The following is a 27,070-nucleotide window of genomic DNA, read 5'->3' on the forward strand; positions in this document are numbered from 1 at the left end:
CCCCCAGTGTGTCCCCCCCCGGAACCCTGCCATCCCTCAGTGCAGGCAGGAGAGGGCAGCACCTGCCCTCACAAAGCCAAGGGGAGGGGGAGGGGGCAGGATGGGCCCCCGAGGGTGGGGGCGGGGTGTTGGTGGCCTGGCCCCTGCCCCCCCCCTCCCCCCCCCCGGGCTCCCGTTGCTGCTCCCTAGGGGCGGGAAGGGCTGGGGTGCTCGGCCCCGCTTGGGGATGCTCCCCCCAGATGCAGCCCCACGGGTCCCCCTGCAACCCCACGGGCGCCCCTTTGCCAGCCCACGGGTGTCCCCTGCAAGTCCACGGCCCCCGCACAAACCCACGGATGCCCCCTGCGAATCCACGGGTTCCCCTTCACAAATCCATGGGTGCCCCTTTGCAAACCCACTGGCCCCCTTTGCAAACCCCCAAGCGCCACATGGAAACCCCCAAGTCCCCTTTGCAAACCCACAAACACCCTTTGCAAACCCAGGACTCCCTTTCTGCAAACCCCTATGGTCCGTTGCAAAGCCCTACGTCCCCTTGCAAAGCCCTACATCCTGTTGCAAACCCCTACGTCCCGTTGCAAACCCCTATGTCCCATTGCAAAGTCCTACAGTCTGTTGCAAAGCCCCATGGCTTGTTGCAAGCCCCACTGCCTGTTGCAAAGCCCTACATCTCGTTGCAAGCCCAGAGCCCGTTGCAAACCCCTACATCCCCATTGCAAAGCCCTATGGCCCGTTGCAAACCCCTACATCCCATTGCAAACCCCTACATCCCGTTGCAAACCCCTACGGCCCGCTGCAAACCCCTACGGCCCGCTGCAAACCCCTACGTCCTGTTGCAAACCCCTATGTCCCGTTGCAAACCCCTATGTCCTGTTGCAAAGCCCCACAGCCTGTTGCAAACCCCTACGTCCCATTGCAAAGCCCTATGGCCCGTTGCAAAGCCCCACGGCCCGTTGCAAAGCCCCACGGCCCGTTGCAAAGCCCCACGGCCTGTTGCAAAGCCCCACGGCCCGTTTCAAACCCCTACGTTCCGTTGCAAAGCCCCACGACCCATTGCAAACCCCTATGTCCCGTTGCAAACCCCTACGTCTCGTTGCAAAGCCCCACGACCCGTTGCAAATGCAGGAGTCCCCTTTTGCAAACCCCCAGACCCTGTTGCAAAGCCCCTGGCCCTTACAGAGCAGATATTTTTATTTTCCACAGCGGGGCGGTGCAGCCAGGCTCGAGGCGTGGCCAGCATCTCCAGCCGGGCGCTGTGCACCTGCACAGCATTGATCTCCGAACGGGTCCAAAGTCCAGCTCCCGCCACAGCCTCGGAAAGACAGGGATGAACCCAGCACCCAGCTCCATCCAGCCGCAGAGAAATGGGGGGGTAACTGCTGGCCTGGGGCCTTCGGGTTTCTCCGGGGCACCCCAAATGAAGAGATGTTAATTAGGCAGCAGCTAATGAGGTGTGACTAATGGCCCAAATTCAGCACCCAGACTCCTTTCTGCAAACCCCGTCCCCACCAGCAGCTCTGTCCATGTGGTTCTGGGTGGGCCTCGGGGCTGCTTGGGACATGGGGACAGGGGCAGGACCCCCGCCGGTGTGATGGCCTCCCGCGCCTGCCCGGCCCCTGCCCCCCCAGCAGCTCCCCCAGGGACCACAGGCAGCACCGGGGCCACCATCCCTCTGGTGCAGCATCCCACCAGTACCAGTGCCGGACACCTCTGGGAGTACCCCCGGGTGACCCCTGGCAGTGGGGACACGGGGACTGGTGCCACCACCCCTGTACCGCAGCATCCCACCGATATCAGCCCCAGGTGACCCCTGGCAGTGGGGACATGGGGCCCGGTGCCACCACCATCGTACTGCAGCATCCCACCGGTCCCGGTCCCGGGTGACTCCAGGTGTCCCCAGGCAGGGGGGACATGGGGACCGGTGCCAACACCCCTGTACCACAGCATCCCACTGGTACCGGCCCCGGGTGACCCTGGGTGACCCCTGGCAGCAGGGACACGAGGACCGGTGCCACCACCCCTGTACTGCAGCATCATACCGGTACCGGTCCTGGATGACCCCGAGTGTCCCCTGGCAGCGGGGCCATGGGGACCGGTGCCACCATCCCTTGTGTGCAGCATCCCACCGGTACCGGCCCCGGCCCCGGGTGACCCCGGGTGACCCCGGGTGACCCCTGGAGGCGGGGACATGGGGGCCGGTCCCGCCACCCCCGTACCGCAGCATCCCACCGGGACCGGCCCCGGGTGACCCCGGGCAGCCCCGGGACCGGTGCCGCCCCGCCCACGCCGCAGGGTCCCGCCGGTCCCGGCCACCCCCCTCCTCCCGAGGCGCATCCGCAGCGCGGGGCGGGCTCCCCCTCCCCGTTGCTACGACGACCCCCCTCCCCTCCCGTTGCTATGGCGACCCCCCCCTCCCCACCCCACCCCTCCCCACGTTGCCATGGGGAGCGCGAGCGGCGGCCGCCGTCGCGGCGGGCGCGGGGCTAGGTGGGCGTGTCCGGCGGGGCGGGCGGGGCGCTGATTGGACAGCCGCGCCACGTGACGCGCGGAGGAATGCAAATGAGTTATGGCATCGGGCCGCCGCGCCGCCGCCTGAGGGAGGAGGGAGCGGCCGCGGGCCCGGCCCCGCCGGCACCGGCACCGGCAGCGGCAGCGGCCCCGGGACCCCCCCGCCCGCCCCCGGAGGCGCCAGGGCCATGGCCGTGGCCGGCGGGAGCCGCTCCGCCCCGGCCGCAGGTACCGCGCTGCCCGCCGCTACCGGGCCCCGGCGGCTTTGTCTGGGCCGGGCCGGGGCCCGGGGGGGGGGGGGGGGGGGCGCGGGGGGGCGAGGGGGGGGCCGCGCCCGCGCATGCGCCCCGCCGCCCGCCGTGCCTCAGTTTCCCCACCCGCCTGCCCGCCGCCACCGGGCCGGCCCAGACCCCGCCGGTGGCCGTGTGCCCCCTGCCTGCCGCCCCCCCGCTGTACCCCCCACCCCCACCCGTGTGTGCCACCTCCCCCCCCGCCACCCTGCGCCCCTTCCTCCAATTCCACACCCCCTGTTACCCCTCCCCACTCGCCGCTATCCTGCTTCACCCCTGCGACCATCCCCCCTTCTACCCCCCCAGCCACGATCTCCCACCCCCCACCCCACCTTGTGCCCCCACTTTCTCATTTTACCCCCCTTATTATCATCTCCCACCCCCCTTCCCATCCTATTTGGCCACTTACTGTCATACCTGCCCCCCCCCCCCCCGTGCTATCCCACCTCCCCACCAGCGGTTTTCCACCATCCAACAACCACATCCCACCCCTCACCATCATCTCCCACCCCTGCCTTATTTTGCACCCCCTTTTTATCCCCACCCCAGTACCATACCCTGCTGCTACTAGTCTCTCTGCCCCCCCTCTGATTTTATTTGCCCCACATCCTAGCCCACCCCCCATCACATCCCACCCCCCCTGTGATTCTCCCCACCTAGTTTGGGCTCAGCTCAGGGGACTCCAGCTCTGCAGCTGCTCCCCGGGAGCAGTGGGACCCGCACGTGCCCCCCCCACCCATGGTGGGTCCTGCCATTGCCTGGCGGTGCCGGGATTCTTCCCCCTTTTTTTATTAATTTGGGTGGGGTTAGTGGTTTTGGGGAGGTTGCAGGGGTTGGGGGTGGGTTTCCTCTGGCTCAAAAGTGAGGTGCCCCCCTGTGTCACCCCGGCGTCCACGGGGGTTTGGTGTGGGTGAGGGCAGGGGGCTCAGCCCCACATCAGGTGAGTGGTGGGTGCTACCGGGGGCTGCCCGGGCCATGCTCCACTTGAGGGGATTGGCTCAGGATGGACCCAGAGTGGTCCCTGTGGTGGCCCCATGTCACCCTGATGCCACCAGGGTCTTCAGGCGGTTGGGGGTGTCCAGCAGGGGAAGGTACTTCCCAAAATTTCTCTGGCTTGTGATGGACACATGCCATTGGGCAGACCCAGCACTGGGAATTGTCATTCTGGGCCACGTGCAGGGATGTCACATGAAGCAGTGGTGGGGGCACATGCACGTCCCACCTCACGCTTCGGGGCAGCAACACCCTCAGGGGACACAGCCCCATGGGCCACTGGGGCCAGGGACGTCACCTCTGTCATGTTCCTTGGGTGCCATGCCGGGGCTGGAGGTGGCTGGTATGGTTTGGTGGGGCCATGCTGTGGTGTGGCCACCAAGGCCACCTGCCGTGGCCACCAAGGCCACCCACCGTGGCTGCTGTCCATGGTCTGCAGCACCCCACACTGCTGTCCCTGGTCCTGCCACGGTGGCACGCGTGGTGGTGGCACCCATCATGGTGGCACCCATTGCCTGGCAGTGCAGGGGCTCAGCTGGGGCAGACGTCATGGGCAGGTGACCAGAGGTCCTTTGGTATGCACAGAGCCACCAGAGCGCGGTGGCCGTGGGTGGCTGCTGGTGACCACGGAGCCTCATGGCCACCACGGTGGTGGTGCTGCCCGCAAACCCCCTGCAGCCTCCGCAGCACCCATCCGTCTGTCATGTCCTCCTGTCCTTCCATCCATCCCTCTCGTACCATCGAGTCGTTCCTCATCTTCCTCCCATCTGTCCTTCCTTCCAGCATCCCTTCATCCCTCTCCTTTGTCCATCCTTCCTTCCATGCCTGCATCCCTTGCCTGCGTTCATCCAGCCTTCCTTTCATCTGTCCATCCATCCTCCCTTCTGTCTGTCTGTCTTTCCCTCTATCCCTTCGTCCTTCCCTTTCCTCCCTTCCATCTTCCCTCCTGTCCTTGGTCCCTTTCCTTCTTCCCTCCATCCTTCTGTCTGTCCTTACTTCTGTCTGTCCATCCTTCCCCCGCCACTTCCATCCCTTTCCTCTCTCTGTCCACCCTTCCCTCCATCCTTGCCTGTCCGTCCTTCCGTCCCTTTCCATCCGTCCTTCTCTCAGTCTCTTTCCTCTTCCTGTCTTTCTGGCCCTCCTTCCGTCCTTCCCTTCGTCCCATTCCCACTTCCGTCTGTCCTTTCCTACTTCCATCCCTCCCTCCCTTGGTCTCTCTACTTCCTTCTGTCCCATCCTCCTCCCGTCCATCCCCCTGTCCTTTGTCCCTTCCCTCGTTTCCGTCCATCTGTCCCTTCATCCCTCTCCTCCTGTCTGTCCCTCTGGCTGTCCCTGTGTCCCTGCCTCCCAGTGCCCCTCTCCCCATCCCTCTGTCCGTCCCTCCCTCCCACCATCCCTTCCCTGCCCCTGTCCACCCTGCCCGCCCTTCCTTCTCCCCCTCTGCCAGGACTCCTCCCGCCTCCCCCTCAGCACTCAGGGCAGGATGTGGCCCCAGCCCCCCTCACCACCCCTTTGGTGGGGGAGGATGGACCAGGGGGCCTCCTGCCTTCCTCCTCCATCCCGCCATCCTCCTCCTCCCGCTCCAGCGAGGCGGGGGAGTCGCAGCCGTGGCCCCCCCGCAGCCGGGGTCTGGCAGGCAGGAAGCAGCAGGCAGGGGGCCGCAACTCCCCTGGGGCCTTTGAAGTGCGGCAGGACCAGGACGGCACAACCCCGGGGGTTTTAGCCACAACCCCGGGGGTTTTAGCCGCGCTGGAGGTACCAGGCTGGGCGCCCACGCGGGTGCCAGCCCCCTCTGCCCCTGGCTGACACCCATGGGTGCATCCCGAGGTGGGCGATGCTTCACCCTGGGAGTCCTCAAAGAGAGGGGTTTGGGGGGGTCTTATCCCCATCCCAAACACCCGGGGGGGACGCAGCAGCCCCACACGCCCATCGGCACGGGAATGCCAGCACGCTGGCCGCGACCCTGTGCCGAGGCTCAGAGCAGACGCCGGGTGCCAACTTAGGGTGCCGTAGGATGCTCCCTCACTCTTTGTCACCCTGCCCCAGCTCTAGCCTGACCCCGCCACCTCGCAGCCCCCCGGCAAACCGCCATGGAGAACGAGCAGCTCCCAGCACCTCCGCCTGCCAGCAGCACCGGCGGCACCGCCACGACGCCCAGCAGCACCGGCACCGCCCGCCCACCCCCGCTCCCCAAATCTCCGTCTACAGCGGCATCCCCGACCGCCAGACTGTCCAGGTACGGTGTTTTGGGGGGCTGGAGACTGGGGAGGAAGGGCAGCGTTTTGGGGTTGGGGACAGCCCAGGAACATGTTTGTAACCCCCAAAAAGGTGATCCAGCAAGCGCTGCACCGGCAGCCCAACACGGCGGCGCAGTACCTGCAGCAGATGTACGCGGCACAGCAGCAGCACCTCATGCTGCAGACGGCAGCGCTCCAGCAGCAGCATCTCACCAGTGCCCAGCTCCAGAGCCTGGCCGCCGTCCAGCAGGTACGGCACACCACCCCCGGGGCACCCATGGGTGCTGCGGTGTGGCACACCACCCCAGGGGCACCCACGGGTGCTGTGGCACAGCACACCCAACCCAGGGGCACCCGTGGGTGCTGCAGTGTGGCACAACGGTGACATTTGGCTCTTCTCCCCAGGCCAGCCTGGCGGCAAACCGGCAGAGCGGCTCTTCGGGCGCTAACGGTGCCCAGCCAGCACCGGCGCAGCAACCCACGGTGAGTCCCCTGTTCCCTCCGGCACCCATCCCGCTGTCACCCACTCACTGATCCAGCACGGCACCCCAGCCTTCTCCCACCACCCTGTTTGCAGATCAACCTGGCGACGTCGCCGGCAGCCGCACAGCTCCTGAACCGGGCGCAGAGCGTGGCCCCCGGTGCCTCGGGCATCGCACAGCAGGCCGTGCTGCTGGGCAATGCCGCCTCGCCCGCCCTCACCGCCAGCCAGGCCCAGATGTACCTGCGGGCACAGATGGTGAGGGCCCCCGGGGTGCCATGGGGGGGATGGGGGGCTTTGTCCTGCTGTGGGGTGGCCAGGACTCGTAGGGTGTCCATGGTCCCATTGCAGGGTGGCCAGGATGCTATAGGGTCCCTGGTCTTGGGTACCTATCGTTCCACTGTGGGGTGCCCAGGAGCCATGGGGTGCCCATCATGCCGCTGTGGGGTGCCTGGGACCTATAGGGTGCCTGTCATCCTGCTGTGGGGTACCTGGGACCTATAGGGTCCTTGTGGTCCTGCTGCAGGGTGGCTGCGACCCTACAGGGTTCCTGACTCTGTAGGGTGCCCGTTACTGTGGTGTGGGGTGTCCAGACCTATAGGGTGCCCGTCATCCCCCTGTGGGGTGTCCAGACCTATAGGGTGCCTGTCACCCCACAGTCGGGTACCCAGACCCCATAGGCTGCCCTTCGCCCCACTGGGGGTTGCCAAGACCCCATAGGGGCCCCCCGCTGTGCTCAGGCTGCATGGACCCCATAGGGCACCCATCGGAGCAGTGTGGGGTGCCCTGAGGCCACAGGCTCACTCAGCTGTTGGGGGGTGCCCAAATCCCACAGGGTGCCCCCCACCCTCCTGTGGGGTCTGAGGACCCACAGGGGAGCCCCCCTTGCCACACTGCGGGGTGTCCACACCCCATAGGGGTGCCTGGACCCTGTAGGATCCCCCCCTGCCCCACTTGGCACCCACAGACCCGCTTGGGGGGGTGTCAGGACCCTATGGGGGTGGGGGTGTGTCTCCCCCTGGGGACACCTAGATCCTATAGGGTGCCTGTCCCTTGCACGCACGCCTCCCGGCACCAGCAGTCCCTGGAGACACACGTGTCACCCCACCCGCAGCCCCACACCCCATGGGTGCCAACCTACAGGGACACAGAGCGGGGGGACATGTAGGGTGCCACCCCCCTGTATCAGGGGGGCCACACACCCACTGTCCGTGCCCCCCAGCTCATCTTCACGCCCACGGGCCCCGTAAGCGCCGTCCGGCCTGAGAGCCCTGCGCCAGCACCGCCACCGGCACCGCCACCCCGCCCCGCCGCCTGCTGCCCCACAGGTGAGCGCCCCCCGCGCCCCCCCCACCCCGCCAGCCCCCCAAAATCCGCCCCCCTCCGGGACCCCACTGACCCGCTGCCATTCCAGGTGCACAGCCTGGCCCTGCGCCCCACCGGCCCCCACCTCCCCGCCCTGGCCATGAAGCCCCCCGGGGGTGCCCCACCCCGGGCTGGCCCCCCTCGGGGTCCCCCGCCCGACCCCCCAGCCGAGCACCTCAAAAAAGCCGAGGGGCCTGACGCCCGCACCCACCCTCTGGCCCGCGCCGCTGCCCCCACCACTGCCCACCCGCTTGTCACCCCAGGTAAGTGCTGCGCCTTGGCGGGGGGCGGGGTGGGGGGCACCCGTGGGTGCTGGGGGAGTTACAGAGTAGAGTGTTCACTCTGAAACCTAATAATGGTTTTCTTGCCCCTACATGGGACTGGCAGCCCCGTCTACCCACCTCAGGGGCACGTCGCCCCCGCCTCGGGGGCTCAGAAGGGGCGGGGTGAGCACAGTGGGTGCAGCTGAGCAGCCTGCGGCGTGTTCACTCTGAAACCTCATGATGGCCATTGCTGGTGGTTGCTGTACGTTGGCACCCTGCCTGTATTTGGGATCTTGTGGGTCCACACGTTCCCCCAGGGGCCCTGCCTGGGAGGGTCACAGCACCCATAGGGGCCTGGGGCCCTGTGGGGTGAGCCCCTGCAGGGGGTGCGGGGGGCTGAAGCAGCGAGGGTGTGGGCTAGGGGGCCCCATGGGGTGATGGAGCCTGGGGGTGCTGTGGTGGCTTCCAGAATGGTGACCCCCACCTGAGCCCAGCCGCCTCCTGCAGCAGCAGCGGGAGCTGGCAGAGCTGGTTGTCAGTAGGCACCAGAGTGAACAGACGCTAGCGTGAAGAGCAGCCTTGCAGCCTGGGGGAGGATCGTGGGGGTGGGGTCTGTTGGGGCTGAGGTACCAGTGACGAGGGGGGGTCCCTGTCCCCCGTCGCTGTCCCTGCAGCCTACACCCCGCTGCAGCCCCCCCAGTTCCTGCAGCAGCCGACGAAGCCAATGCAGCCGCAGCAGCAGTTCGTCATCCAGCAGCAGCAGCAGCAACAGCAGCAGCTGGCACCCCGCGGGCAGCCCCCCCCGGGACCCCCTACTGCCCCCCAACTCCAACCCCTGCCCCCCGCCAGCCCTGGCCCGGCGCCCCCCCCCCAAAGCGGGGGTCCCCCAAGGAGCTGGGGGCGAAGGTGGCCCCCCCAACGGTCACCCCGGTTGTCACGCTGCCCCCCGCAAGTTCCAGCATGCCTCCGCCGTCATCCTGCAGCTGCAGCCCACCGGTGCCACGGTGAGGGACGTCGCCCCCAGTGCCCCTGAGCCCCCCAGCACGGGTTGGGAGGGGGGGGGGCCGTGCATGGGGGGGCTTGGGGCCCCAACCTGTGTGTGCACACGTGTGTGTTTGCATGCACACGGGCGGCTGAGGTGGGGTGTGCAGGTGTCCAACCCTGGCACGTGTGCTTGAGCCGCGTGCCTGCATGCGTGTCTGGCCCAGTGCGAGTTGGCCAGATTCATGCACGTGTGCATGTGTGTCTGATCCATGCACGTGTGCTCAATCTGTGTATCTGCCTGTGTGTGCATGCGTGTGCCCTATCTGTGCACATGCGTGTGCAGATGCGTGCCAGATCCACACATATGCATGTGCATGGTCTGTGCACTTATGCAGGCATGTTTGCATGATGTATGCATGCATGTGTGCACCTGGGGGGTGCATGTCCCTGATCAGTGCACACGTGCTTGATCCATGTGTGTCAGATCATGCACACATGTGTGCACAGGTTTGCTGGGTACGTGCACATGCGTGTGTGCATGTGTGTCTCTGTTCCATGCACACGTGTGCACACTCACACCAGAACTGCGCCCACACGTGTGCATTGGATTCAGCCACGTGTGTTTGCAACCACGCACGTGTGTGTGCCCTGACCCTCGCCCATGCGTGTGCCCCTGCCCCACAGCCCCCACTCGGGGTCCCCGAGGGCGCCCGCAGGGACCCGCCGCCCACCCCGAGGAGTGCCGAGAGCCCACCCGCCGCCCCGCTGCAGCCCCCTGCCCTCTCGCCGCCCGCTGCCCCCCCAGGCCCTGACACCCCTGAGGGCGAGCGGCCCCCCACTCACGGTAAGCCCCACGCCCCTCCCCGACTCCTGGCACCCACCCGCGGGGTGAAGTTGCCCCCTCCACCCCGAGCACCTACTCGTGGGGGGGAGCTGCCCCGCCTCCCCCACCCCCCGGCACCCACTCGTGGGGGGAGCTGCCCTCCCCTCTGGTGACGGGCGGCGGGGGAGCGCTGAGCCACGGGTGGGTGCGGGGCGGCGGTTCCCTAAGCCCACGCGTGCCCGTGGCGCCGCCCCACAGGTGACACTGGGGGGGTCCGCGCTGCCTGCCGGGCCCCGCACACGGGTGTCCGCGGGGCGGGGGGGGGGGGGGGGGGCCGCCCACCCACGCGTGGGCACGGCGGGGGCCGCGGCTTGTGCGAGGCCCCACCTCTTTCCCCGAGGTCCCGCCCCCTGGCGGCGTGGGCGCGCGCGCGCGGCGGCAGCCAATAGCGGCGCGGCAAGGGGGCGTGCCCAGCGCCAGGCCCCGCCCTCCCCGCGCAGCCGCCGCCGCCGCCCCGGCCCGGCCCCGCCGCCGCCGCCGCCGCCTTTGTCCCCGCTCCGCCGCTGCCGCCGCCGCCCGCGCCGCCTTTGTCCGCGCCATGGGGCCGCCGAGCCGCTGAGCGCCGCCGGTGAGTGCGGCCCAGCCCCGCCGCGGCCGCCCCGGCTCAGCTCGGCCTGGCCCGGCCCGGCTCGGCCCGGCGGGGCGGCGGGCGCTGACCTCACTTCCGCATCCGCCCCCCCGCACCCCCCCGGTCCCGGCTCCGCAGCCGCGGCCCGGGCGCAGGTAGGGGCGGGCAGGAGCGGGCTCCGCCGCCGGACAAAGGTGGCGGGGCCTACCGGGGCCTAGCGAGGCCTGCCGGCGCCTCCCCGGCGCTTAGCGGACCGTGCGGGGGCAGTTGAGGCCTTACTGGACCTTACTGGGGGAGGTGGGGCCTTACTGGGGTCTAGCAGGACTTACAGTGGTAGATAGGGCCTTACTGGGGCGTACTGGGCCTTACTGGGGCGTGTATGGGGTCTTTCCGGGGTAGATGGGGGTCTGCTGGGGTGTACTGGGGCCGTACTGAGAGGTGCTGAGGCTTTACTGGGGGTTCACTGGGCGTCCCTGGGGGCTCCTCGGGGGCTGCCGGGGTATTTGGGGGCTGTCCGGGGTCCCCCTGGATCTTTTGGGGGGGCCTGGGGGTTCCCCAGCCCCCTGCTTTCCATGATACCAGAGGGCTCATGGGGGCTTACTGGGAGCCACTGGACCGCACTGGGAGCGGCAGCAGCTGCTCCCCCTCCCGCCCCCCCCCCCCCCTTCCCCAAAGCAGCCCAGCTGTATGGTAATAGAGGCCCCAGCGTCACCGCCGGCGTCACCGCGTCCCCCGTAACCAGCCGTGTCCCCCCCGCGCAGAGCCGCCCGCCGACCGCCTTCATGCTCAGCCCCAGGCCCTGGCCAGCGTTCCCGGCATGACCTCGGGCACCGGCAGCTCTGCCTCCACCGTCGCCGGCGCTGCCCCCCACAATGGTGAGAACAAACCGCCCCAGGCCATCGTGAAACCCCAGATCCTCACCCACGTTATCGAGGGCTTCGTCATCCAGGAAGGGGCTGAACCGTTCCCGGTAACGTATCCCCCCATCCGCATCCTTTGGGCTTCACAGAGCTGGATATCGGGGTGGGGGGGGGGGAGGGGGGATTGGGGGGGTGGGGGGGGCACCCACTAGTGTTTTCCCGTCCCAGGTGGGGCGCTCCTCATTGCTGGTGGGGAACCTGAAGAAGAAGTATGCGCAGGAGCTGCTGGCTGAGAAACTCCCGCAGCAGGACAACACCACCACCACCGACTCCGAAATGGAGGAACCTTATTTACAAGGTAGCGCTCGGCCCCCCCGAAACGCTTGCCTCGCCTAGGGGGGTGCAGTAAAACTGCCCCCTCCCCCAGCCCTGCTAAGCCAGGTGATGTTTTGGGGGTCCCCCGTGGCTGAGCTGGTTTGTGTTTCTCTCTCTGGGCGTCCCTCCGCGTCCCCCAGAATCCAAAGAGGAGGGGAACCCCCCCAAACTGAAGTGTGAGCTCTGCGGCCGCGTCGACTTTGCTTACAAATTCAAGCGCTCCAAGCGCTTCTGCTCCATGGCTTGTGCCAAGAGGTAACCCCCAAAAAAACACAGCACCGCAGCCCCCCTGCCAGGATCCGGCCCCTCTCTCACCCCCCTCCCTCCCGCAGGTACAACGTGGGGTGCACGAAGCGGGTGGGTTTGTTCCACCCTGATCGCAGCAAGCTGCAAAAACCCGGCGGTCCCCCCCCACGGCCGCCGTCGCACCTGCAAGGGGACATTGCCCACCCTCAGCAAAGACACCAAGAAGCAGGTGAGGGCTGGGACCGGGCAGGATTTGTCCCTGCATTCTGGGTGACATGCACACGCGGGTGGGCTCTGAGGCCGGTGCTGCTCCGTCCTGCAGCCGCCGGTTTCTCTCCCGCCGGGTTCGGTGCCTCTTTCCGTGACGGCGTCGTTGCAGCTCAACCACAGCCAAGAGGATTCGAGTCGTTGTTCGGATAACTCGAGCTACGAGGAACCGCTCTCCCCCATCTCGGCCAGTTCCTCTACGTCCCGCCGGCGGCAGGGCGAGCGAGACCTGGAGCTGCGCGAGATGGAGCTGCCCGACGTCCACGTCCGCGACCTGGCCAGCATCGGCCATCGCTTCCTCCCCAGCGAGCCCAGCAAGTGGAACGTGGAGGACGTCTACGAGTTCATCCGCTCCCTGCCGGGTGAGGAATCCTTAGGGATACCCTGCGAGGAGTTGGAGGGGGGGATTTTTCTGAGCGTAGCCCCCTCCCCGCAGGTTGCCAGGAGATCGCGGAGGAGTTCCGGGCGCAGGAGATTGACGGGCAGGCGCTGCTGCTGCTGAAGGAGGATCATCTCATGAGCACCATGAACATCAAACTGGGGCCGGCCCTCAAGATCTACGCCCGCATCAGCATGCTCAAGGACTCCTAGAGCCGGTTGGGTGGGTGGGGGGGCACCCATGGGACCCCCCCTAAACCCCTCCCCACGGCTGGGCAGGGGGCTTGGGCAGGGCCGGCAGGGGGGGAGCCACTTGTGAGCACAACCCAGCCCTGGGGCAGCCCCTCCCCGTCCCCGGGGTGTGTATATAGCCCGTAGCTATAGTGTCCCCCCATATGGGGGGGTCACCCCCCCTTCTCCGGCAGGGAGGGGGGGTCCCCACGTCTCCCCCGTGTCCCCCCCACACCCCCTCCCCAAAACGGCAGGGCGAAGCAGGACGATTGCCTTAACGTGTGCCCCCCTCCCCAGCTGAGATTTGGGTTACCGGCCCCAGGGGGAGTGACGGCCCAGGGGGTGGGGGGGGGCACATCTCGGGGTGCCTGGGCACAGAGACAAAGCATCACCCCCACCCCACCCCACGCTGGGCTCTTTTGGGGGCACCTTAGTAGAGGATGGTGGCGGTGGGGGGCCCCCCCAGGCAGGTAAGGACCCCCCCCCGTACTCCCCCCCCGGCCACCATGGTCTTTTTAAGAAAAGAAATGGAAAAAAAAAAAAAAAGGAAAAAAACACACGGACCCCACACACCCCTTTTTTTTCCTGGGTTTTTGTTTTTTTTGGGGGGTTGGGGTTTTTTTTTTGGTTTTTAATAAACACTGGAAAAGATTAAAACCTTGGGGCCCCCCCACTCTTCCTCTCCTTCCCCGCCCCCCCCCCCCCCGCCAAGTTCCTTCCCAGGTAAACTGAGGCAGCACCTTGGGGGTGTCCCCATGCACCACCGAGGGTGGTGGGATCCTCTGTGGGTGACGGGGACAGGGCTGGTGTCACTCCCCCGGTGCCCTCCTGGCCTGGATGACCCTATGGGTGCCTGTGCTGACCCCCAAGTGGGGGGGGGGGGCTGAGGTGTTGTGTCCCCCTGTGCCAGCTCCCTCGCAGGGAGCTGGTGGTGGAGGTGGGACCCTCCACGCCTGCAGGGTGACCCTGAAATCCCAGCGCTCGGGGCTGTGGGGCCCCGAAGTTCATGAGATGGGGAGGGGGGCAGGAAGGGACACCCACCATGGTGGCACCGTGGTGGTGGGTCTGTGGGGAGGTGGTCCTGGAGCTGGTGCCTGGGGGGGTGACACATCCCTGGAGCTGGTGGGGAGGTGGCCCCAGGGGTGGTGGCCATGGGGAGGTGGCCCTGCCACCAGTACCCACCGCAGTGGCATATCCTGGAATCTGGTGTCCATGGTGAGACGTCCCCAGAGCTGGTGGCTGTGTTGAGGTGGTCCCTGCTGCTGGTGGCCATGGTGGTGACATGTCCCTGAAACTGGTGCCCATGGTAAGGTGTCCCAAGAGCTGATGGCTGTGGTGGTGATGTGTCCTTGAAGCTGGTGGCCATGGTGGTGAGGTGTCCCTGGAGGTGGTGCCCATGGTGACGCAGCCATGGTGAGATGGCCCCAGATCTGGTAGCCACAGTGAGGTGTCCCTGGAGGTGGTACATGGTGACAGGGCCATGGTGAAGTGTCCCTGGAGGTGATACCCATGGGGACATGGCCATGGTGAAGTGTCCCCAGAGCTAGTGGCCACAGTGAGGAGGCGCCCATGGGGACATGGCCCCAGTGAGGTGTCCCTGGAGGTGGTACCCATGGGGACATGGCCCCGAAGCCAGTGGCAGCACTCCTGCCCGTGGTGACAGTGTCCCCAGCCGTGGTGGCCACGCTGAAGTGTCCCCAGGGCCATCCCTAGCTCAGGCCACCCACCCCCTGGGGCCCTGACCCACCGCCTTCGCCCCAGACACTGGTGACCAGTGTCACTGGGGCCACCCCACCATGGGGGGTGGCCCCCAGCTCCTTCCTCCCCCCCCCCCCCGCAGGGACCCCCCCCGCACAGCCCCCAGCCCCACACCCCATTTCCACCAGAAATCATTTTTTCTACCTTCTGCCACACAAAAACGAGAGATATTTTCTTAATTAATTTTTTTTTTTGTTCTGTTTTTATTCTTCCTTTTTTTTTTTTTTTTTTTTTTTTTTTTTGAAAGGGGCACCAGTTTGGGGGGGGGGTCACTCCTTTTCCACACCTCAAACGCTCCCGGTGAGGCCGCGGCTCCCCCCCCACCCGGCTTCTCCGTGAACCACAATGCAAGACAGCGGGGGCGCGGAAAGGGCTTTTTTTTTTTTTTTTTTCTTTCTTTCTTTCTTCATTTTCTCCTCTTTTCATTTTCTCCTCTTTTCTTTTTTTTCTCCTTTTTTTTTTTCTTTTTTTTCTCCTTTTTAATAAGGTAAGAACTAGCTCTAGGGACGCGTGGCCTGGATTTCCATCGAGGAAAATAAAAAAAAGCCCCAAAACTGGGGAGGGGGGGGGTGTGGGAAGGGGAGGGGGGGGTGTTAAGTGTATAAGAGGCGTATTTACACGGTATTAACATGCTGACAAAAAAGATTACAATATTGAGTATCGTACAACATCGAGAGGGGAAATGAGGAACGGGGGGGGGGAAATAAAAAATAATGGGGTGGGGAGGGATTAAAAATTAATAAACAGAAGGTAAATAAAACACCCTGGCGAAAAAAAAAAATAAACCCAAATAAACAATGAGTTAAGGCTTAAAAAAGTGTATAAAAAAATAACACAGTTAATATCCAAAAACAGAACCAAAGAGTACAGAATATAGATGAGTTTTTTTTGTTGCGGCTCTGCGGGGGGGGCACGACCCCCCCCCAGATCTATACATGGGTTTATGTACAGGCGCCCGGGGCCGGCAGGCACAAGGCAAAGCGATTTAACCCCCCCACCCCCCCAAGACGGATTTTGGGGGATCCTCGGATGGGGGACGTTGGATCCAGCCCCGGAGGGACACGGCTCTGCCCACCGGCTTCTCCCTCAAAAGGGACACCCCACCCCACCCCCCAAAAAAAAAAAACCCCAACCCCCCAAAAAACCGACCAACCACCAAACCCCCAAAATTGTTAAAAATAAACCCAAAACGTCCCCCAGGAGGTGGCAGCCGCCGCGGTCCCTGGCCCGGGTCCCAGTCCGTGAAGGGGGAGCGGCAGCAGCGGGCCCCCCCCAGCTTCCTTTTTCTCCATCCACGGTTCGTTTTGGGTCTTATTTCTGTTTTTTTTTTTTTAGCAGCACCAACTTCTTGGCCAATAAATATATATATATATTTGTATCCAAAAAATGAGAGGAGAGGGGGCAGGGACTCGCAGGAGGAGGAGAAACATCCCCCCCCAGTCCGCCGGTGTCATCCCCCCCCTCCAAAATAAACCAAACCGCCGAGATTCAAAGTGCTCTGAAACCGTCTTTGGATGTCACCAAACCTGCGGGGACCCGGAGCGAGGGGGGGACACAGCCCCGGGCACGTCCCGCTGGGCTCCCGGCCAGGGCTGGGGTGCTGCGGGTGAGTCTGCTTCTTCCTCCTCCTCCTCCTCCTCCTCTGCGTGGGGGTGTCCCCCCCTCCCCAATTCCCCGGTTAGATGAGGGAGATCCGTACGGGAATGCCAGGTGACTCTGTCCTCTGCGGCGAGTGCTGGCTGACGAGGTGCTCCACCACGGTGTGTTTGGACATGTGCTTCATCAAATAGGTCTCCTGCGGGGGGAGGAGGAGGAGGGAGGTGAGGGGGGTGGGTCTGAGGGGGGGTGGGGGGGGGCAGTTTTGTGGTTCAGGGTGGTGCTGGGGGTAGGTGGGTGGTTTTGGGGTTGGGGGTGGGGTTGGGGTTGGTGGTAGGGGGACGGTTTCAGGGTTAGGGGGGCTTCGGGTGTAGGCAGGTGGGGTTGGGGTTGGGGGTGGTGTTGGGGGCGGTGTGAGGGGTAGGTGGGTGGTTCTGGGGTTGGGGGTGGTGTTGGGGGTAGGGGGCAGTTTTGGGGGTAGGGGGGTGGTTTTGGGGTTGGGTGTGCTGTTGGGGTAGGGGGGTGGTTTGGGGGATGGTTTTGGGGGTAGGGGGCGGTTTCAGGGTTGGGGGGGTCGGGTGTAGGCAGGTGGGGCTGGGGGCGGTGTTGGGGGTAGGGGGTGGTTTGGGGGATGGTTTGGGGGTAGGGGCGGTTTCGGGGTAGGCAGGTGGGTTTGGGGTTGGGGTAGTGCTGGGGTTGGGGAGTGGCGTTGGGGGTGGTTTTGGGGGTAAGGGGGTGGGTTTGGAGTTAGGGGGTTGTTTCAAGGGTAGGGGGCAGTTTCGGGGGGTAGGTGGGCGGGTTTGGGGTTGGGGGGTGGGTTGGAGGTAGGGGAATGGTTTTGGGGTTGGGGGTGGTGTTGGGGGTAGGGGGCAGTTTGGGGGTAGGGGGGTGGTTTTGGGGTGGGAGGCCCGTGCCCCCGCTCACCGAGGTATAGGCGCGGCCGCACATGCTGCAGCAGTAGGCCTTGGCGTGCTTGATGGCGTGAGCCGAGAGGTGGATCTGCAGCGAGGCCGAGTCCGTGTACGCCCGGTAGCAGTTGGGGCACTTGTAGGGCTTGTCCTTGTTGTGCTGTCGCTGGTGGGACTGCGAAATGGCGGGGGAGGGGGGTTACGGCAGCCACCCCACGCTGGGCCCCCCACAACCCTGGGGGGCCGGGGCTCCTGTCCCCCCTCCCAGGGTCCCCACCGCCACGCCGGCGCTGACCTGGAGGTTGGAGAGTTGCGTGAAGGCCTTTTCGCAGCCGGGGTGCGGGCACTTGTAGGGTCTGTCACCGGTGTGGATTCTGGGTGACAGGGAGGGGACGTCAGGTCACCGGCCCCTCTGTGCCCCCCCTCGCAGCCTCACTGGGGACCAGCACTGCTCCCTCGCACGGGGAGGGGTCACACCAGGGCGTCCGTGTCTCATCAGGGGAGAGCCAAGGGGTTTGGAGGTGACGAAGGTGGTGGGGACGACGATGTGGGCACACAGAGGTAGTGGGGGATCACGAGGGTGGTGGGGACGATGAAGGTGCTGGAGACGATGAGTACGGTGGGGATGATGAAGGCAGCAGGGACAAGAAACATGGCATGGACAGATGTGGCAGGGGTGAGAAAGTGGTGGGGACAATAAAGGTGCTTGAGGGGATGAGCATGGTGGGGACCATCAAGGTGCTGGAGATAATGAGCGAGGTGGAACAATAAAGGCAGGGGAGAGGGACTGGCATGGTGGGGACAGATGACTGTGGCGAGACCAATGAAGGTGCTGGAGATGATGAGCGTGGTGAGGATGATGAAGGTGCTGGAGATGATAAGCGTGGCGAGACCCATAAAGGCAGAGGGGAGGGACTGGCATGGTGGGGACAGTTGACCGTGGTGGGGTCAGTGAAGGTGCTGGAGATGATGAGTGTGGCGGTGACAGTGAAGGCAGTGGGGACAGACTGGCATGGTGGGGATGGATGAGCGTGGGGAGGATGATGGTGACGAGGACAGCGAGCACTGTGGGGACAGCGAGCATGGCACAAGAGATGCAGGGTGTGCACCCCACCACCCGCTAAGGGAAGACGGGGCTCAAGGCCCCCCCCAGACCCTCCTGGCCCCGCAGGGATGCCGTGCCCTCACCTGGTGTGCTGCTGGAGGTGGGACAGCTGGCGGAAGGACTTCTCGCAGTAGGAGCAGTGGTAGGGTTTGACGCCCAGGTGGATGCGCAGGTGCTGGGCCAGGTAGGAAGCGTTGGCGAAGGATTTGGAGCAATGGGGGCACTTGTGGGGCTTGGCCTCTGTGTGCGACTTGGAGTGGATCTGCATCTCCGACTTGGTGAAGAACGTCAAGGGGCAGACCTTACACCTGGAGGAGGGTGGGGGGAGAACCCCGCAGGGACCGGGCTGGGCTGGGTGGGGGGGGGCACCCCACCATCGCCCCGGCCCCCCCCAGCGGGTGGGTGGGTGCCTACCTGTATGTCTTCCCTCTTTGGCCGTCTCCCCCGAGGCCAGGATGGGATAGGGCACCACCAGGACCGGCGGTCCTGAGGGATTTTCTGCCTTGATCTTCTTACGGCCCCGTTCGGCCTTGGGTGCCCCCAGCAAGCCGTGGCCCTGGATTGTCTTTATGGAGTCGAGGAGGGGGGGGCTGGTGATTCCTGAGATTAGGGTGGGCGAGGAGGCGATGAGGCGGCTCTGGCTGGTGGAGGTGGGAGTCGATGGGTGGTGGTCCCCGTCCCCGTGCTGGATTCTGAGGTGCTGACCACCGGCGCGCGGGACGCCAGCCCCAACCCTGGTGGGCAAAGAGGTGGGGGGTGAATTTTCAGGGGATGCGCCCTCCCCTCTTCTCTCGCGGCAGGGTCCTGAATTGGGGGAACCCTCCCCCCTTGGCGTGGGCACTCAGCCCCAGTACCTGTGACGGTGCTGGTGGCTGGTCGGGCGTGCAGGGCCACATCGGGCTGGGGGACGGCTTGAGGGTGGAGACCCGGGACCTGCTGCAGTTTGGGGAGGGACATGATGGACTGGCTGCTTTCGGCGGGTGAAGGGGGCACCAGGAGGGGCTGCTGGGAGGCCACCGAGGTGGGGGGCAAGTGCGGGGGTCGGATCTTCTCCGCCATCAACTGCTCCTTGATTTTGTTGATCAGGACCAGGTTGTCCAGCTGGTGGGGGTGGAAAGAAGGCAGAGAGGTGGGTCAGGGCAGAGGAACCAGGACCCCCAGCCTCCCCTCCCTGGCGTCGTCCCTGTCCATCTGCCCTCCCTCCTCCCCAAAATCCCACTGTCCCGGCATGGGGGGGGGTCCTACCTGGCTGGGCATGGTTGGGGGGGGTGGCCAGAAGTAGGGGTTGTTGAAGCGAGGCTCCGCCATCCTGCTGGGAAAGAGGGGGGCAGGTTATGGGGAGGCACCAGCCACCACACAGACACCCCCCCTCCCACCTCCCCTTGGGGGCTCAAACCCCACCGATACCATCAGTCCTCCCCCCGAAACAACACCCAGGCTCTGGAAGAGGGCAGGGAGCAGGCAGGGAGCAGGCAGCGCCAGGGAAATGCCCAAGCATCTTCCCAGCTGGAAAATTCCTGCAGGATCAGGGTGACACCAAGCACCCGCCTGCCCTGAAGACCCCGCAACACCAGCAAGCACACTGGGAAGCCATTTGGCAAGGGGCAGGGGCAGAATTTGGGGAAAATAAAACCAAATCTCCCAACCCTGGAGGTATTGCTGCTCCTCCAATATCTCCAGGAGGGATTACAGAGGCGGACGGGATGCTGCTGCGGGAGAGGGCGAGCACCGGTGGCGGCACATCGAACCCAAAGCCAAACCTGGCTGAATCCTCCCCCCAAAAAAAATAAAAAAGCCACCCCTATTCCTAAGCAAAGCGACCCACAACATCCAGGAGCAGCTCAGCAGGAAAACCCAGCCAGGAGATTTATAGAGACACTTAAACACATTGGGAAAATTAATTCTAAATCCATCTTTGGGTAATAGAAAACATCTGAAAGGGGGACGGCGAGAAAACAACACAGGCGTAATGGCCCAGTGTAAACGAGCATCGCCACGCCGGCAAACCTCATTACGGGGGTGTCCGAGGGTAAAGCATATAAGGAACCCCCGTGGAACATATAGGAGAGGGCCCCCAGGAGCTCTGTAATATAAACCAGGCCACAGCCAGCGTCCATGGGAGAAACTAGACCAGCACCTCCAGCAAAGCATGTCCCCAAAAGCCCGCGGGCTGGCAGGATTTGGGGGCGAGGTACCGATGGGAGAGCACTGGTGGCTGGGGAAACTGAGGCACGGAGAGCCCCAGGTCCTGGCCATGGGGATTTGGACACAGTCCTGCATTTGCCAGGCAGCCTCCTCCCAACACCACCGGCACTGCCGCTGTCCGGGAGCATCCCTGCTCCCACAAAAGAAGTGCCCTGGGAATGGGATGGGGCAATGAGCCTTCCTCCTCCTCGCACTCACTCACTGCCCCTACATTTAAATCAGACCTTGAGCTCTCCGTGGGTGGGTGGGCAGCACCCAGCAAAAGGGGGTCCTGGTTCCACCAGGGACTTTGCAACCGTACAGCCATCTCAGCCTGAACAAGAGCCACAGGCTGGACCCCTCCAGGCTCATTTTCACAGGAAACTGAGGCAGAGAGGAGGAGACTGGCCAAGCCTTGCGATACGGAGCAGCACAGCACAAGACAAGGCGCGTTTTTGGGGTGACTCAGACCGACACACTGGCAGCTGCAGGCAGCGCCGAGGAACGGAAGCCATTTCACGCGGCAGACCCCAACACTGCAGCCAGGCCGGGAGACCACCCGGACACTTGAGCACCCTGACTGGCTTCAGAAATCCCCCTTCCCTGCCTCCAACCGCTCCACGTCACTTCCCGGCTGCCCATGCACCAATTTCAGCTTTTTCCAGTGAAAGCAGACCCAGATCCTCACAATAGCCCCAGGCACGATTGTTTTCCCCGTTTTCTCTTCGTCCGCTGCATTTACCCCCATCTCTGCGGTGCAGGCAGGCGAAAGGCAGAGCCAGGAGTCCTGCTCTGCGCCATGCCTGTGCACACAGAAAGGGAAATTGCTGGGGCTATTAAATGCGCTTTCCCATACGTGTACACGCCCGCCACCGGCTATTTTATATAGATTATATATGTACCCGCATGCCACCCACGTTGTGTGTTTACCCACCAGCTACGTATATATATATATATATATATATGATCACTTGGGATGATGAGCATGGGATAGGGGGCTCTGGGGTGAGGGGATGACGGCACAAGGGGCCGGTGCACGCAGAGATGGGGCCAAAAGTGGAGGTTGTGGCAGGAAAAAAACCCTCGTGATGGAGACAGGCAGGGAAGCGGGCAGCAAGCAGGCAGGGGAGTGCAGGCAGGAGGGCTCTGGGTCTCCCTCGATGCGGCCAAGCACCCCAGCACCAACCCCACCACCCCGGCTCGGCCGGCAGCAGTCCCACGGCATGGGAAAACAGGAAACCAGAGCTATGATTAGAAAAGGGTTTTTTGGAGCTGCTCCCCCATCACAGCAGGTGCCCTGCGACCTCCGTCCTTCCCATCTGCCTGTCCATCCATCCCTCCGTCCTTCTCCCTGTCCCAATAGCACGCCGGGCTCCATCAGAGCCATCAGCGGCACCAAGAAGGATCAAAACCACTGGCGCGGCTCCCAGACCATCGTCGGGACAGGGCACGAACCACTACAGACAGTCCCAGGACCTCTCGTGCAAAGCTGGAGGTGGAGTTGGCAAAAGGCACAAAGGGCACTTTGGGGAGGAAAGCGCAAATATCGCATGTATCTTCCCCCCCGCCTCCACCTGAGGAGGTCTTATTATATAAATAATATATCATTTGCAAAACCGTCGCACTCGGAGCTTGACGAACCTGCCCAGAATAAAGAGGAAAGAAATGGTCGGCGTGCCAAAAAAAAAAAAATACAAATCCTTGTTCCTGTCCCGATGTAATGTTATAAATCGTGCGGTATTTCATCGGGAGCAGAGGGAGCGGCTTCCCCCTCTCCCAGAGCTGGGATGGCTGGGGGAGGGAGCGGGAGGGGATAAAAAGCAGATGGAAAAAAAAAAACCAACCCATACATATATAAAAACTCCCTTTTTCTATATTCTCAGCTAACTATGAAAAATGGAAGCTGACATGCAGCAAAGAAAAAAAAAAAAGGAGAAAATCCATTAAAATGGAAATTATGAAGGGTGGGCAATGCTGCAGTGCATCTCCCCCTGGCGCTGCGGGACCTGGCTGTGTGGGGCACGGGGGGCAACTGGGGCAAATTAGGGCTCTCCCTGCCTCCCAGTTTTTGGCTGGGCAGGGGGAAACCCCCCCTGGGTAACAGACCTCCAGCAGCACGGGGTCCTGTGGTCCAAACCACAGGGTGGGAGAGCCCCTGGCATCCTCTGCAGGCACGGGATTTGGCCCACTCTTGCCGAGCAGATGCCAAAGGTTGTCCCGGGGCAAAAGGGTGGGTGCAAAAAGCATCGCAGCCGCCCGAGTGGGCATGGCTGGAGGAGAGCGATGTCAGAAGAGCAAGCAGAAAGATGCGCGGAGCCCCAAAAACAGGGGCTGAACCCTGAATTCCCACAGAACGACACGGTACCCAGCATCACCGCTCAACTGGGCGAAGGGGGGAAGCGGCAGCATCTCAGGTGACCCTAGAAAGACACAAAAACCATTGCCTCCGCACCCACAGGGAAGGAAGAGAGCTTGAGAAGCCAGCAAGCTGGGGCGAGGGGGGATGCCAAGGGGGATAGGGGTGCGGCGGCGGCAGCAAGGGGTCGGCGGTGACGAGATACGGTTGGACGCCGGTGTTTTGGTACTCACAGGCTGGCCTCAGAAGCCAGGTGGCCGCAGCTGCCTGGGGAGACGTGTCGATGAGGCTCCAGATTGATGGGAGGTAGATGATGGCACGGGTGGGCACGAGCTCACTAGAGCCTTCCAACTTCCTACCCAACTGCCGCTAAGTCAAGCTACAGTTCTCTAGGGAACGCCTCTACCTTGGCAGCCCTCTCTGTCTCGCCTTCGCTGAAATAAAAAGAAACAAGAGATTTCTTTTCACGGCACCGCCGAGAGAAAGGGGGCAGCTCCCAGGTACCAGCAACCCTGAGGACGGCGAGTGATCACCGACCCAGTACAGCCAGCAAACAGGGGGCTGGGAGGCGAGGGGAGGGATTTGGGGCGACCAGAGTGGCAGTTAAGAGTGTCTCAACATGCCCTCGATGAAGTGAGAAGCTGAGCCCTCGGGGTCCCCCAACCGCAGTGTCCTGTCCCCGAGGGTCCCAGCGAGATCATCAGGGCAGAGATCCCACCCCCCCACCTCCATGCCAAGCGGCGAGCACAGGAAAGCCAACGGCGGCCCGACACGACGCAGCGGGCGAGAGCCAAGCGGGGTGGAGGTCCCCTGCGTGTCCCCCCCGCCCCAGCACGCCCTCGCCACCACGGGACAGACAGGGGACAGTGATGCTGGTGTAGCCGTGCTCCCGCCACCTCGCACAGCTGGGGAAGGGCAGAACCCAGTTCTGCCTCGTGCCGTGCCTCAGTTTCCCCCCAAAACACAAGGCCACGGCCCCTCTCCCCTGGAATTTTCCCCCCACGTCAAGTGGGGAAGCAGGATTTGCCTGGAGCAGGAGGGTTTTTCAAGAGAAAGCGAGTGCCCCTCCACAAAACCGCCATCCCAGAGCTGCCAGGGTGGGAAGCAGCATCCACCACCATCTCACTTGCATCCTCAGGGAACACATATCCCTCCCCACCCGGACTGTCCTCATCCAGGAGGGATTTACCCCTAAGCAGAGGTGGCAGAAGGCAGGCAAGGCCGAGGAAGCAGAAACGACAGGCAAGACCCGAAATCCCCATCGCTTGAGGAGGGGGGGGGGCAGACCGCGCGCCAGAAGAATTCACCCAAGATGGAACCAATTAAACCCCACGTTTCCGCCCCCCGAAGGGCTGTTAACTGGTGTTTCTCCTTTGGATTTTCAGCAAAACCAACCCAAAATGAGCCTCAACGTAAACCCCATTCTGGTATGGGGGTCCCTGCATGGGAAAGGGGGCGCGCGGGCACAGGGATGAGGAGCCAAGCACCGGCAGCAAGCAAAAGGGGAGGCAAAGCCACGCCAGGGACCACCACGGGATCCATGTGTCCCCCCGGGATGAATCAGGAAGGCAACGCTGCCAAAAGATGGGGGGCCAATGTGGCGCAACCCCAAATCCTCAGGGCCAAAACACAGTCTTGTCTGTCCTGTCACTGATGGGACCCACTGAAGGGGACATGGGGACAGCCCGCAGGGAAACCTGGCGCCTGTGGGGTGACGGTCACACCAAACATGGGGCCCACGTGTCCCCCAAAACACACTGTTCCCCAGCACTAGGGGGGTTACCTGCTTCCCCAGACCCCCAAAGACACCCACCCCCCTAAAAGAGACCAGCTGGACATCCTGCAAGGCAAAGCTGGTGCCCACAAACCAGCCAGCTCAGGGGCAACCAGCCCCCCACGACAGCAAGGCAGGGGGGTCTGGAGAGCACCCATGGGTGACACTGCCCACTGGCGGGTGGGGAAACCGAGGCACAGGTGGCTTAGCAGGGGTTCACCCCGAGGAGGTAGCAAGCACGCACCGAATCCAACATGCACTTGTCATGATATCGCACCCGCTGACCAAAAATCCATTTTTACAGAAAAAAAATAAGGGGGGGTGTCAAGGGAGAAGAAGATTATTTTACGCATACAAATACACTCTCTTTAAACAGAAATTTCAAGTGATGACACTTACACCGTGAGCAGGGTCCCCTCTGCTGCCAGATCTGGTCCCCTCCCCGCAGAGGGGGTAGCCAGGTGACTCCCCGTGCCCCCCAAAATCCTCCAGGGAAGGCCAAAATCTGCCCCCGCTTATATAAATATATATATATGCACATGATAATACCTATATTATGATGTGCGTATGTATTATTTTTATACGCATACATCTAATTACATGCACACACATCATTAAGCACATATAACGTTATTTTACGATGTAAATATATAATATACAGGGGTGGGTTTTTTTCCCTCCGGTCCCCTCAATAAAGCTGGCATGCCCACCTCTGCGAGTACTGGCGTTGCTTCCCCTTATCCGCGTCCATCTCCAGCTCTAGCTGAGACCGGGTGCTGCACGCGGGGCGTTTTTCTACGGGGGGACAAGGAGGACAACTTCACACACCCCGAACCCACCGCCAGCCCCCGGCGCGCGAGATCCCAGAGCGGAGGAACAAAAGCGAAGCGGCTCCGACCTACCCGACCCGTGGGAACTTGGGGTTTTTCCTGAAAATAGAGAGAAAAAAAAAAAAAAAGAAAAAGAAAAAAAAAAAAGCAATGTGGTTTTTCTTTTTTTTAGCCCAGCTCACCCCCAAGCTGCCTGCAAAGCCAAGGGATGGGGAGCTGGCTGGAAAATCGGGGCTGAAATCCATCCCCTCGCCCCGGACCCTCCGCCTCTCAGCAAATTGCACGCCGGGAGGGACGAAAAACTTTTTTACCTCTCTGCTAAAATATCACTTTATAATCTCAAAGGCCTCGGGCTTGAAGCCGCTGTTGCCTGCTCCATCCTCCCCAGATTAAAAATCCCAGCTGATGTCCGAAGGACCGTGGGACCAGGGAAAAAAAGAAAACCAAACAAGGAGCATCCTCCGACCTTGCAGGGAATTTGCTGGAGAAAACGAAATAAAAATCTGCAAATTAATCATTCCTGGGTTAAAAAGCATCTTCGTCCGGCTTCACCGCAGCCACGCCGGCTCTAAGCTCCCCCCCGGGGCCCCCGACGTGGCCGGGAGATTATGGATGTATAAATAGTATATGGCTAAATATACGTCCAGGCAGACAGACAGACCTCTCTAAGCACCGCCACGGAAATTTGGGTCCCTCGCTAAGGCTGCCGCATTCCTGCCAAAGCGCGATGCAAAAATATTCCCCCGTTAGACCTTCCAGCCAGCGAGACCACTTTCTAGACAAAACCGGTTAATGCGGAAAGAGAGGAAAGGAAGGAAAAAAAAAAAAAAGAAAAAAAAAAGAGGGGGGGAAAGGAATAAAAATGGTAATAATAGTAATAATAACCAACCCCCCCCCCCGCGCTTCTTCCGCCACCCCCTGCGTAAAGAAAAAAAAAAGCCATGAATAAATAAAAAAGCAAACCTCCCCCCCAAACATGCAACATCCACAAAAATAGGTACGTTCAGCTGCAATTAACTTTTCCATTAGACCATCCAGAGGGAGAGAAAAAGAGAAAATCCAGCGAAACGGGTATTTTCCTGGATGTTCCCCCCCTTTTTTCTCCCCTTTTTTTCTCTTTCCCCCCCACTTTTCCTTCGTCCTCCTCGGCAAAGCGGGGTGGGGGGGGTGGGGTGGAGAGTGTAAAAATAAAATAATAACAATAAAAAAAAAAAAAAGAGGTGGAAAAAAGGCGAAGTTTGGCGTTAAGTGAAGTTGAAATCCTCGACCTGGGAGGGGAGATGGGGGGGGGGGTGGCCTTTTTTTTTTGCAGACAAAAAGGCCGGGGGATGGGTATGGAAGGGGGGGTTTAGGGGGGGGGTTTGGCCCGGCCGGGAGCTTCCCCCCCCCTTCATCCGCCGCCTCTCCCACATTCTCAGACGGTTTTATTAAAATTCGCAGACAAAAGGAAAACAAAAATGGCAGCCCCGGCTTATTTTTAAAACGCTAGGACGGGGACGCCATATTCTGCAGATCTGCGAGGAGGGGAAGGAAGGGGGGGGTGTGACGAAAAAAAATGTAAAAAAAAAATAATAAAAATTAATTTAAATTTAAAAAAAAAACCGAAACGCAGAGCGGGGGGGTGTGGGGCCGC

The 27,070-nt window shown here is 62.7% G+C and overlaps 2 protein-coding genes across 2 annotated transcripts; one reads left to right on the forward strand and one right to left on the reverse strand.

Annotated features, from left to right (window-relative positions):
• Window positions 1-2,557: 2,557 nt before the first annotated feature.
• Window positions 2,558-13,583, forward strand: PHC2 (polyhomeotic homolog 2). The gene is given in 19 exon segments (XM_055798952.1): window positions 2,558-2,733; window positions 5,835-5,968; window positions 5,971-6,024; window positions 6,117-6,275; window positions 6,431-6,508; window positions 6,603-6,764; window positions 7,729-7,806; window positions 7,808-7,834; window positions 7,921-8,134; window positions 8,809-8,996; window positions 8,998-9,138; window positions 9,803-9,962; window positions 11,331-11,539; window positions 11,658-11,787; window positions 11,945-12,059; window positions 12,137-12,206; window positions 12,208-12,279; window positions 12,373-12,679; window positions 12,754-13,583. Coding segments are annotated over 18 exon segments (2,409 nt in total). The 5' UTR covers window positions 2,558-2,733; window positions 5,835-5,878; the 3' UTR covers window positions 12,909-13,583.
• Window positions 13,584-15,981: 2,398 nt separating this feature from the next.
• On the reverse strand, window positions 15,982-27,046 carry ZNF362 (zinc finger protein 362). Its single transcript, XM_055799006.1, is given in 11 exon segments — window positions 15,982-16,479; window positions 17,205-17,363; window positions 17,484-17,562; window positions 18,377-18,601; window positions 18,704-18,959; window positions 18,962-19,027; window positions 19,148-19,394; window positions 19,539-19,602; window positions 25,318-25,402; window positions 25,510-25,546; window positions 25,548-27,046. Coding segments are annotated over 11 exon segments (1,470 nt in total). The 5' UTR covers window positions 25,683-27,046; the 3' UTR covers window positions 15,982-16,362.
• Window positions 27,047-27,070: the final 24 nt, after the last annotated feature.

This window comes from Falco peregrinus, chromosome 3 (assembly GCF_023634155.1).
Source record: "Falco peregrinus isolate bFalPer1 chromosome 3, bFalPer1.pri, whole genome shotgun sequence".
Taxonomy (NCBI): domain Eukaryota; kingdom Metazoa; phylum Chordata; class Aves; order Falconiformes; family Falconidae; genus Falco; species Falco peregrinus.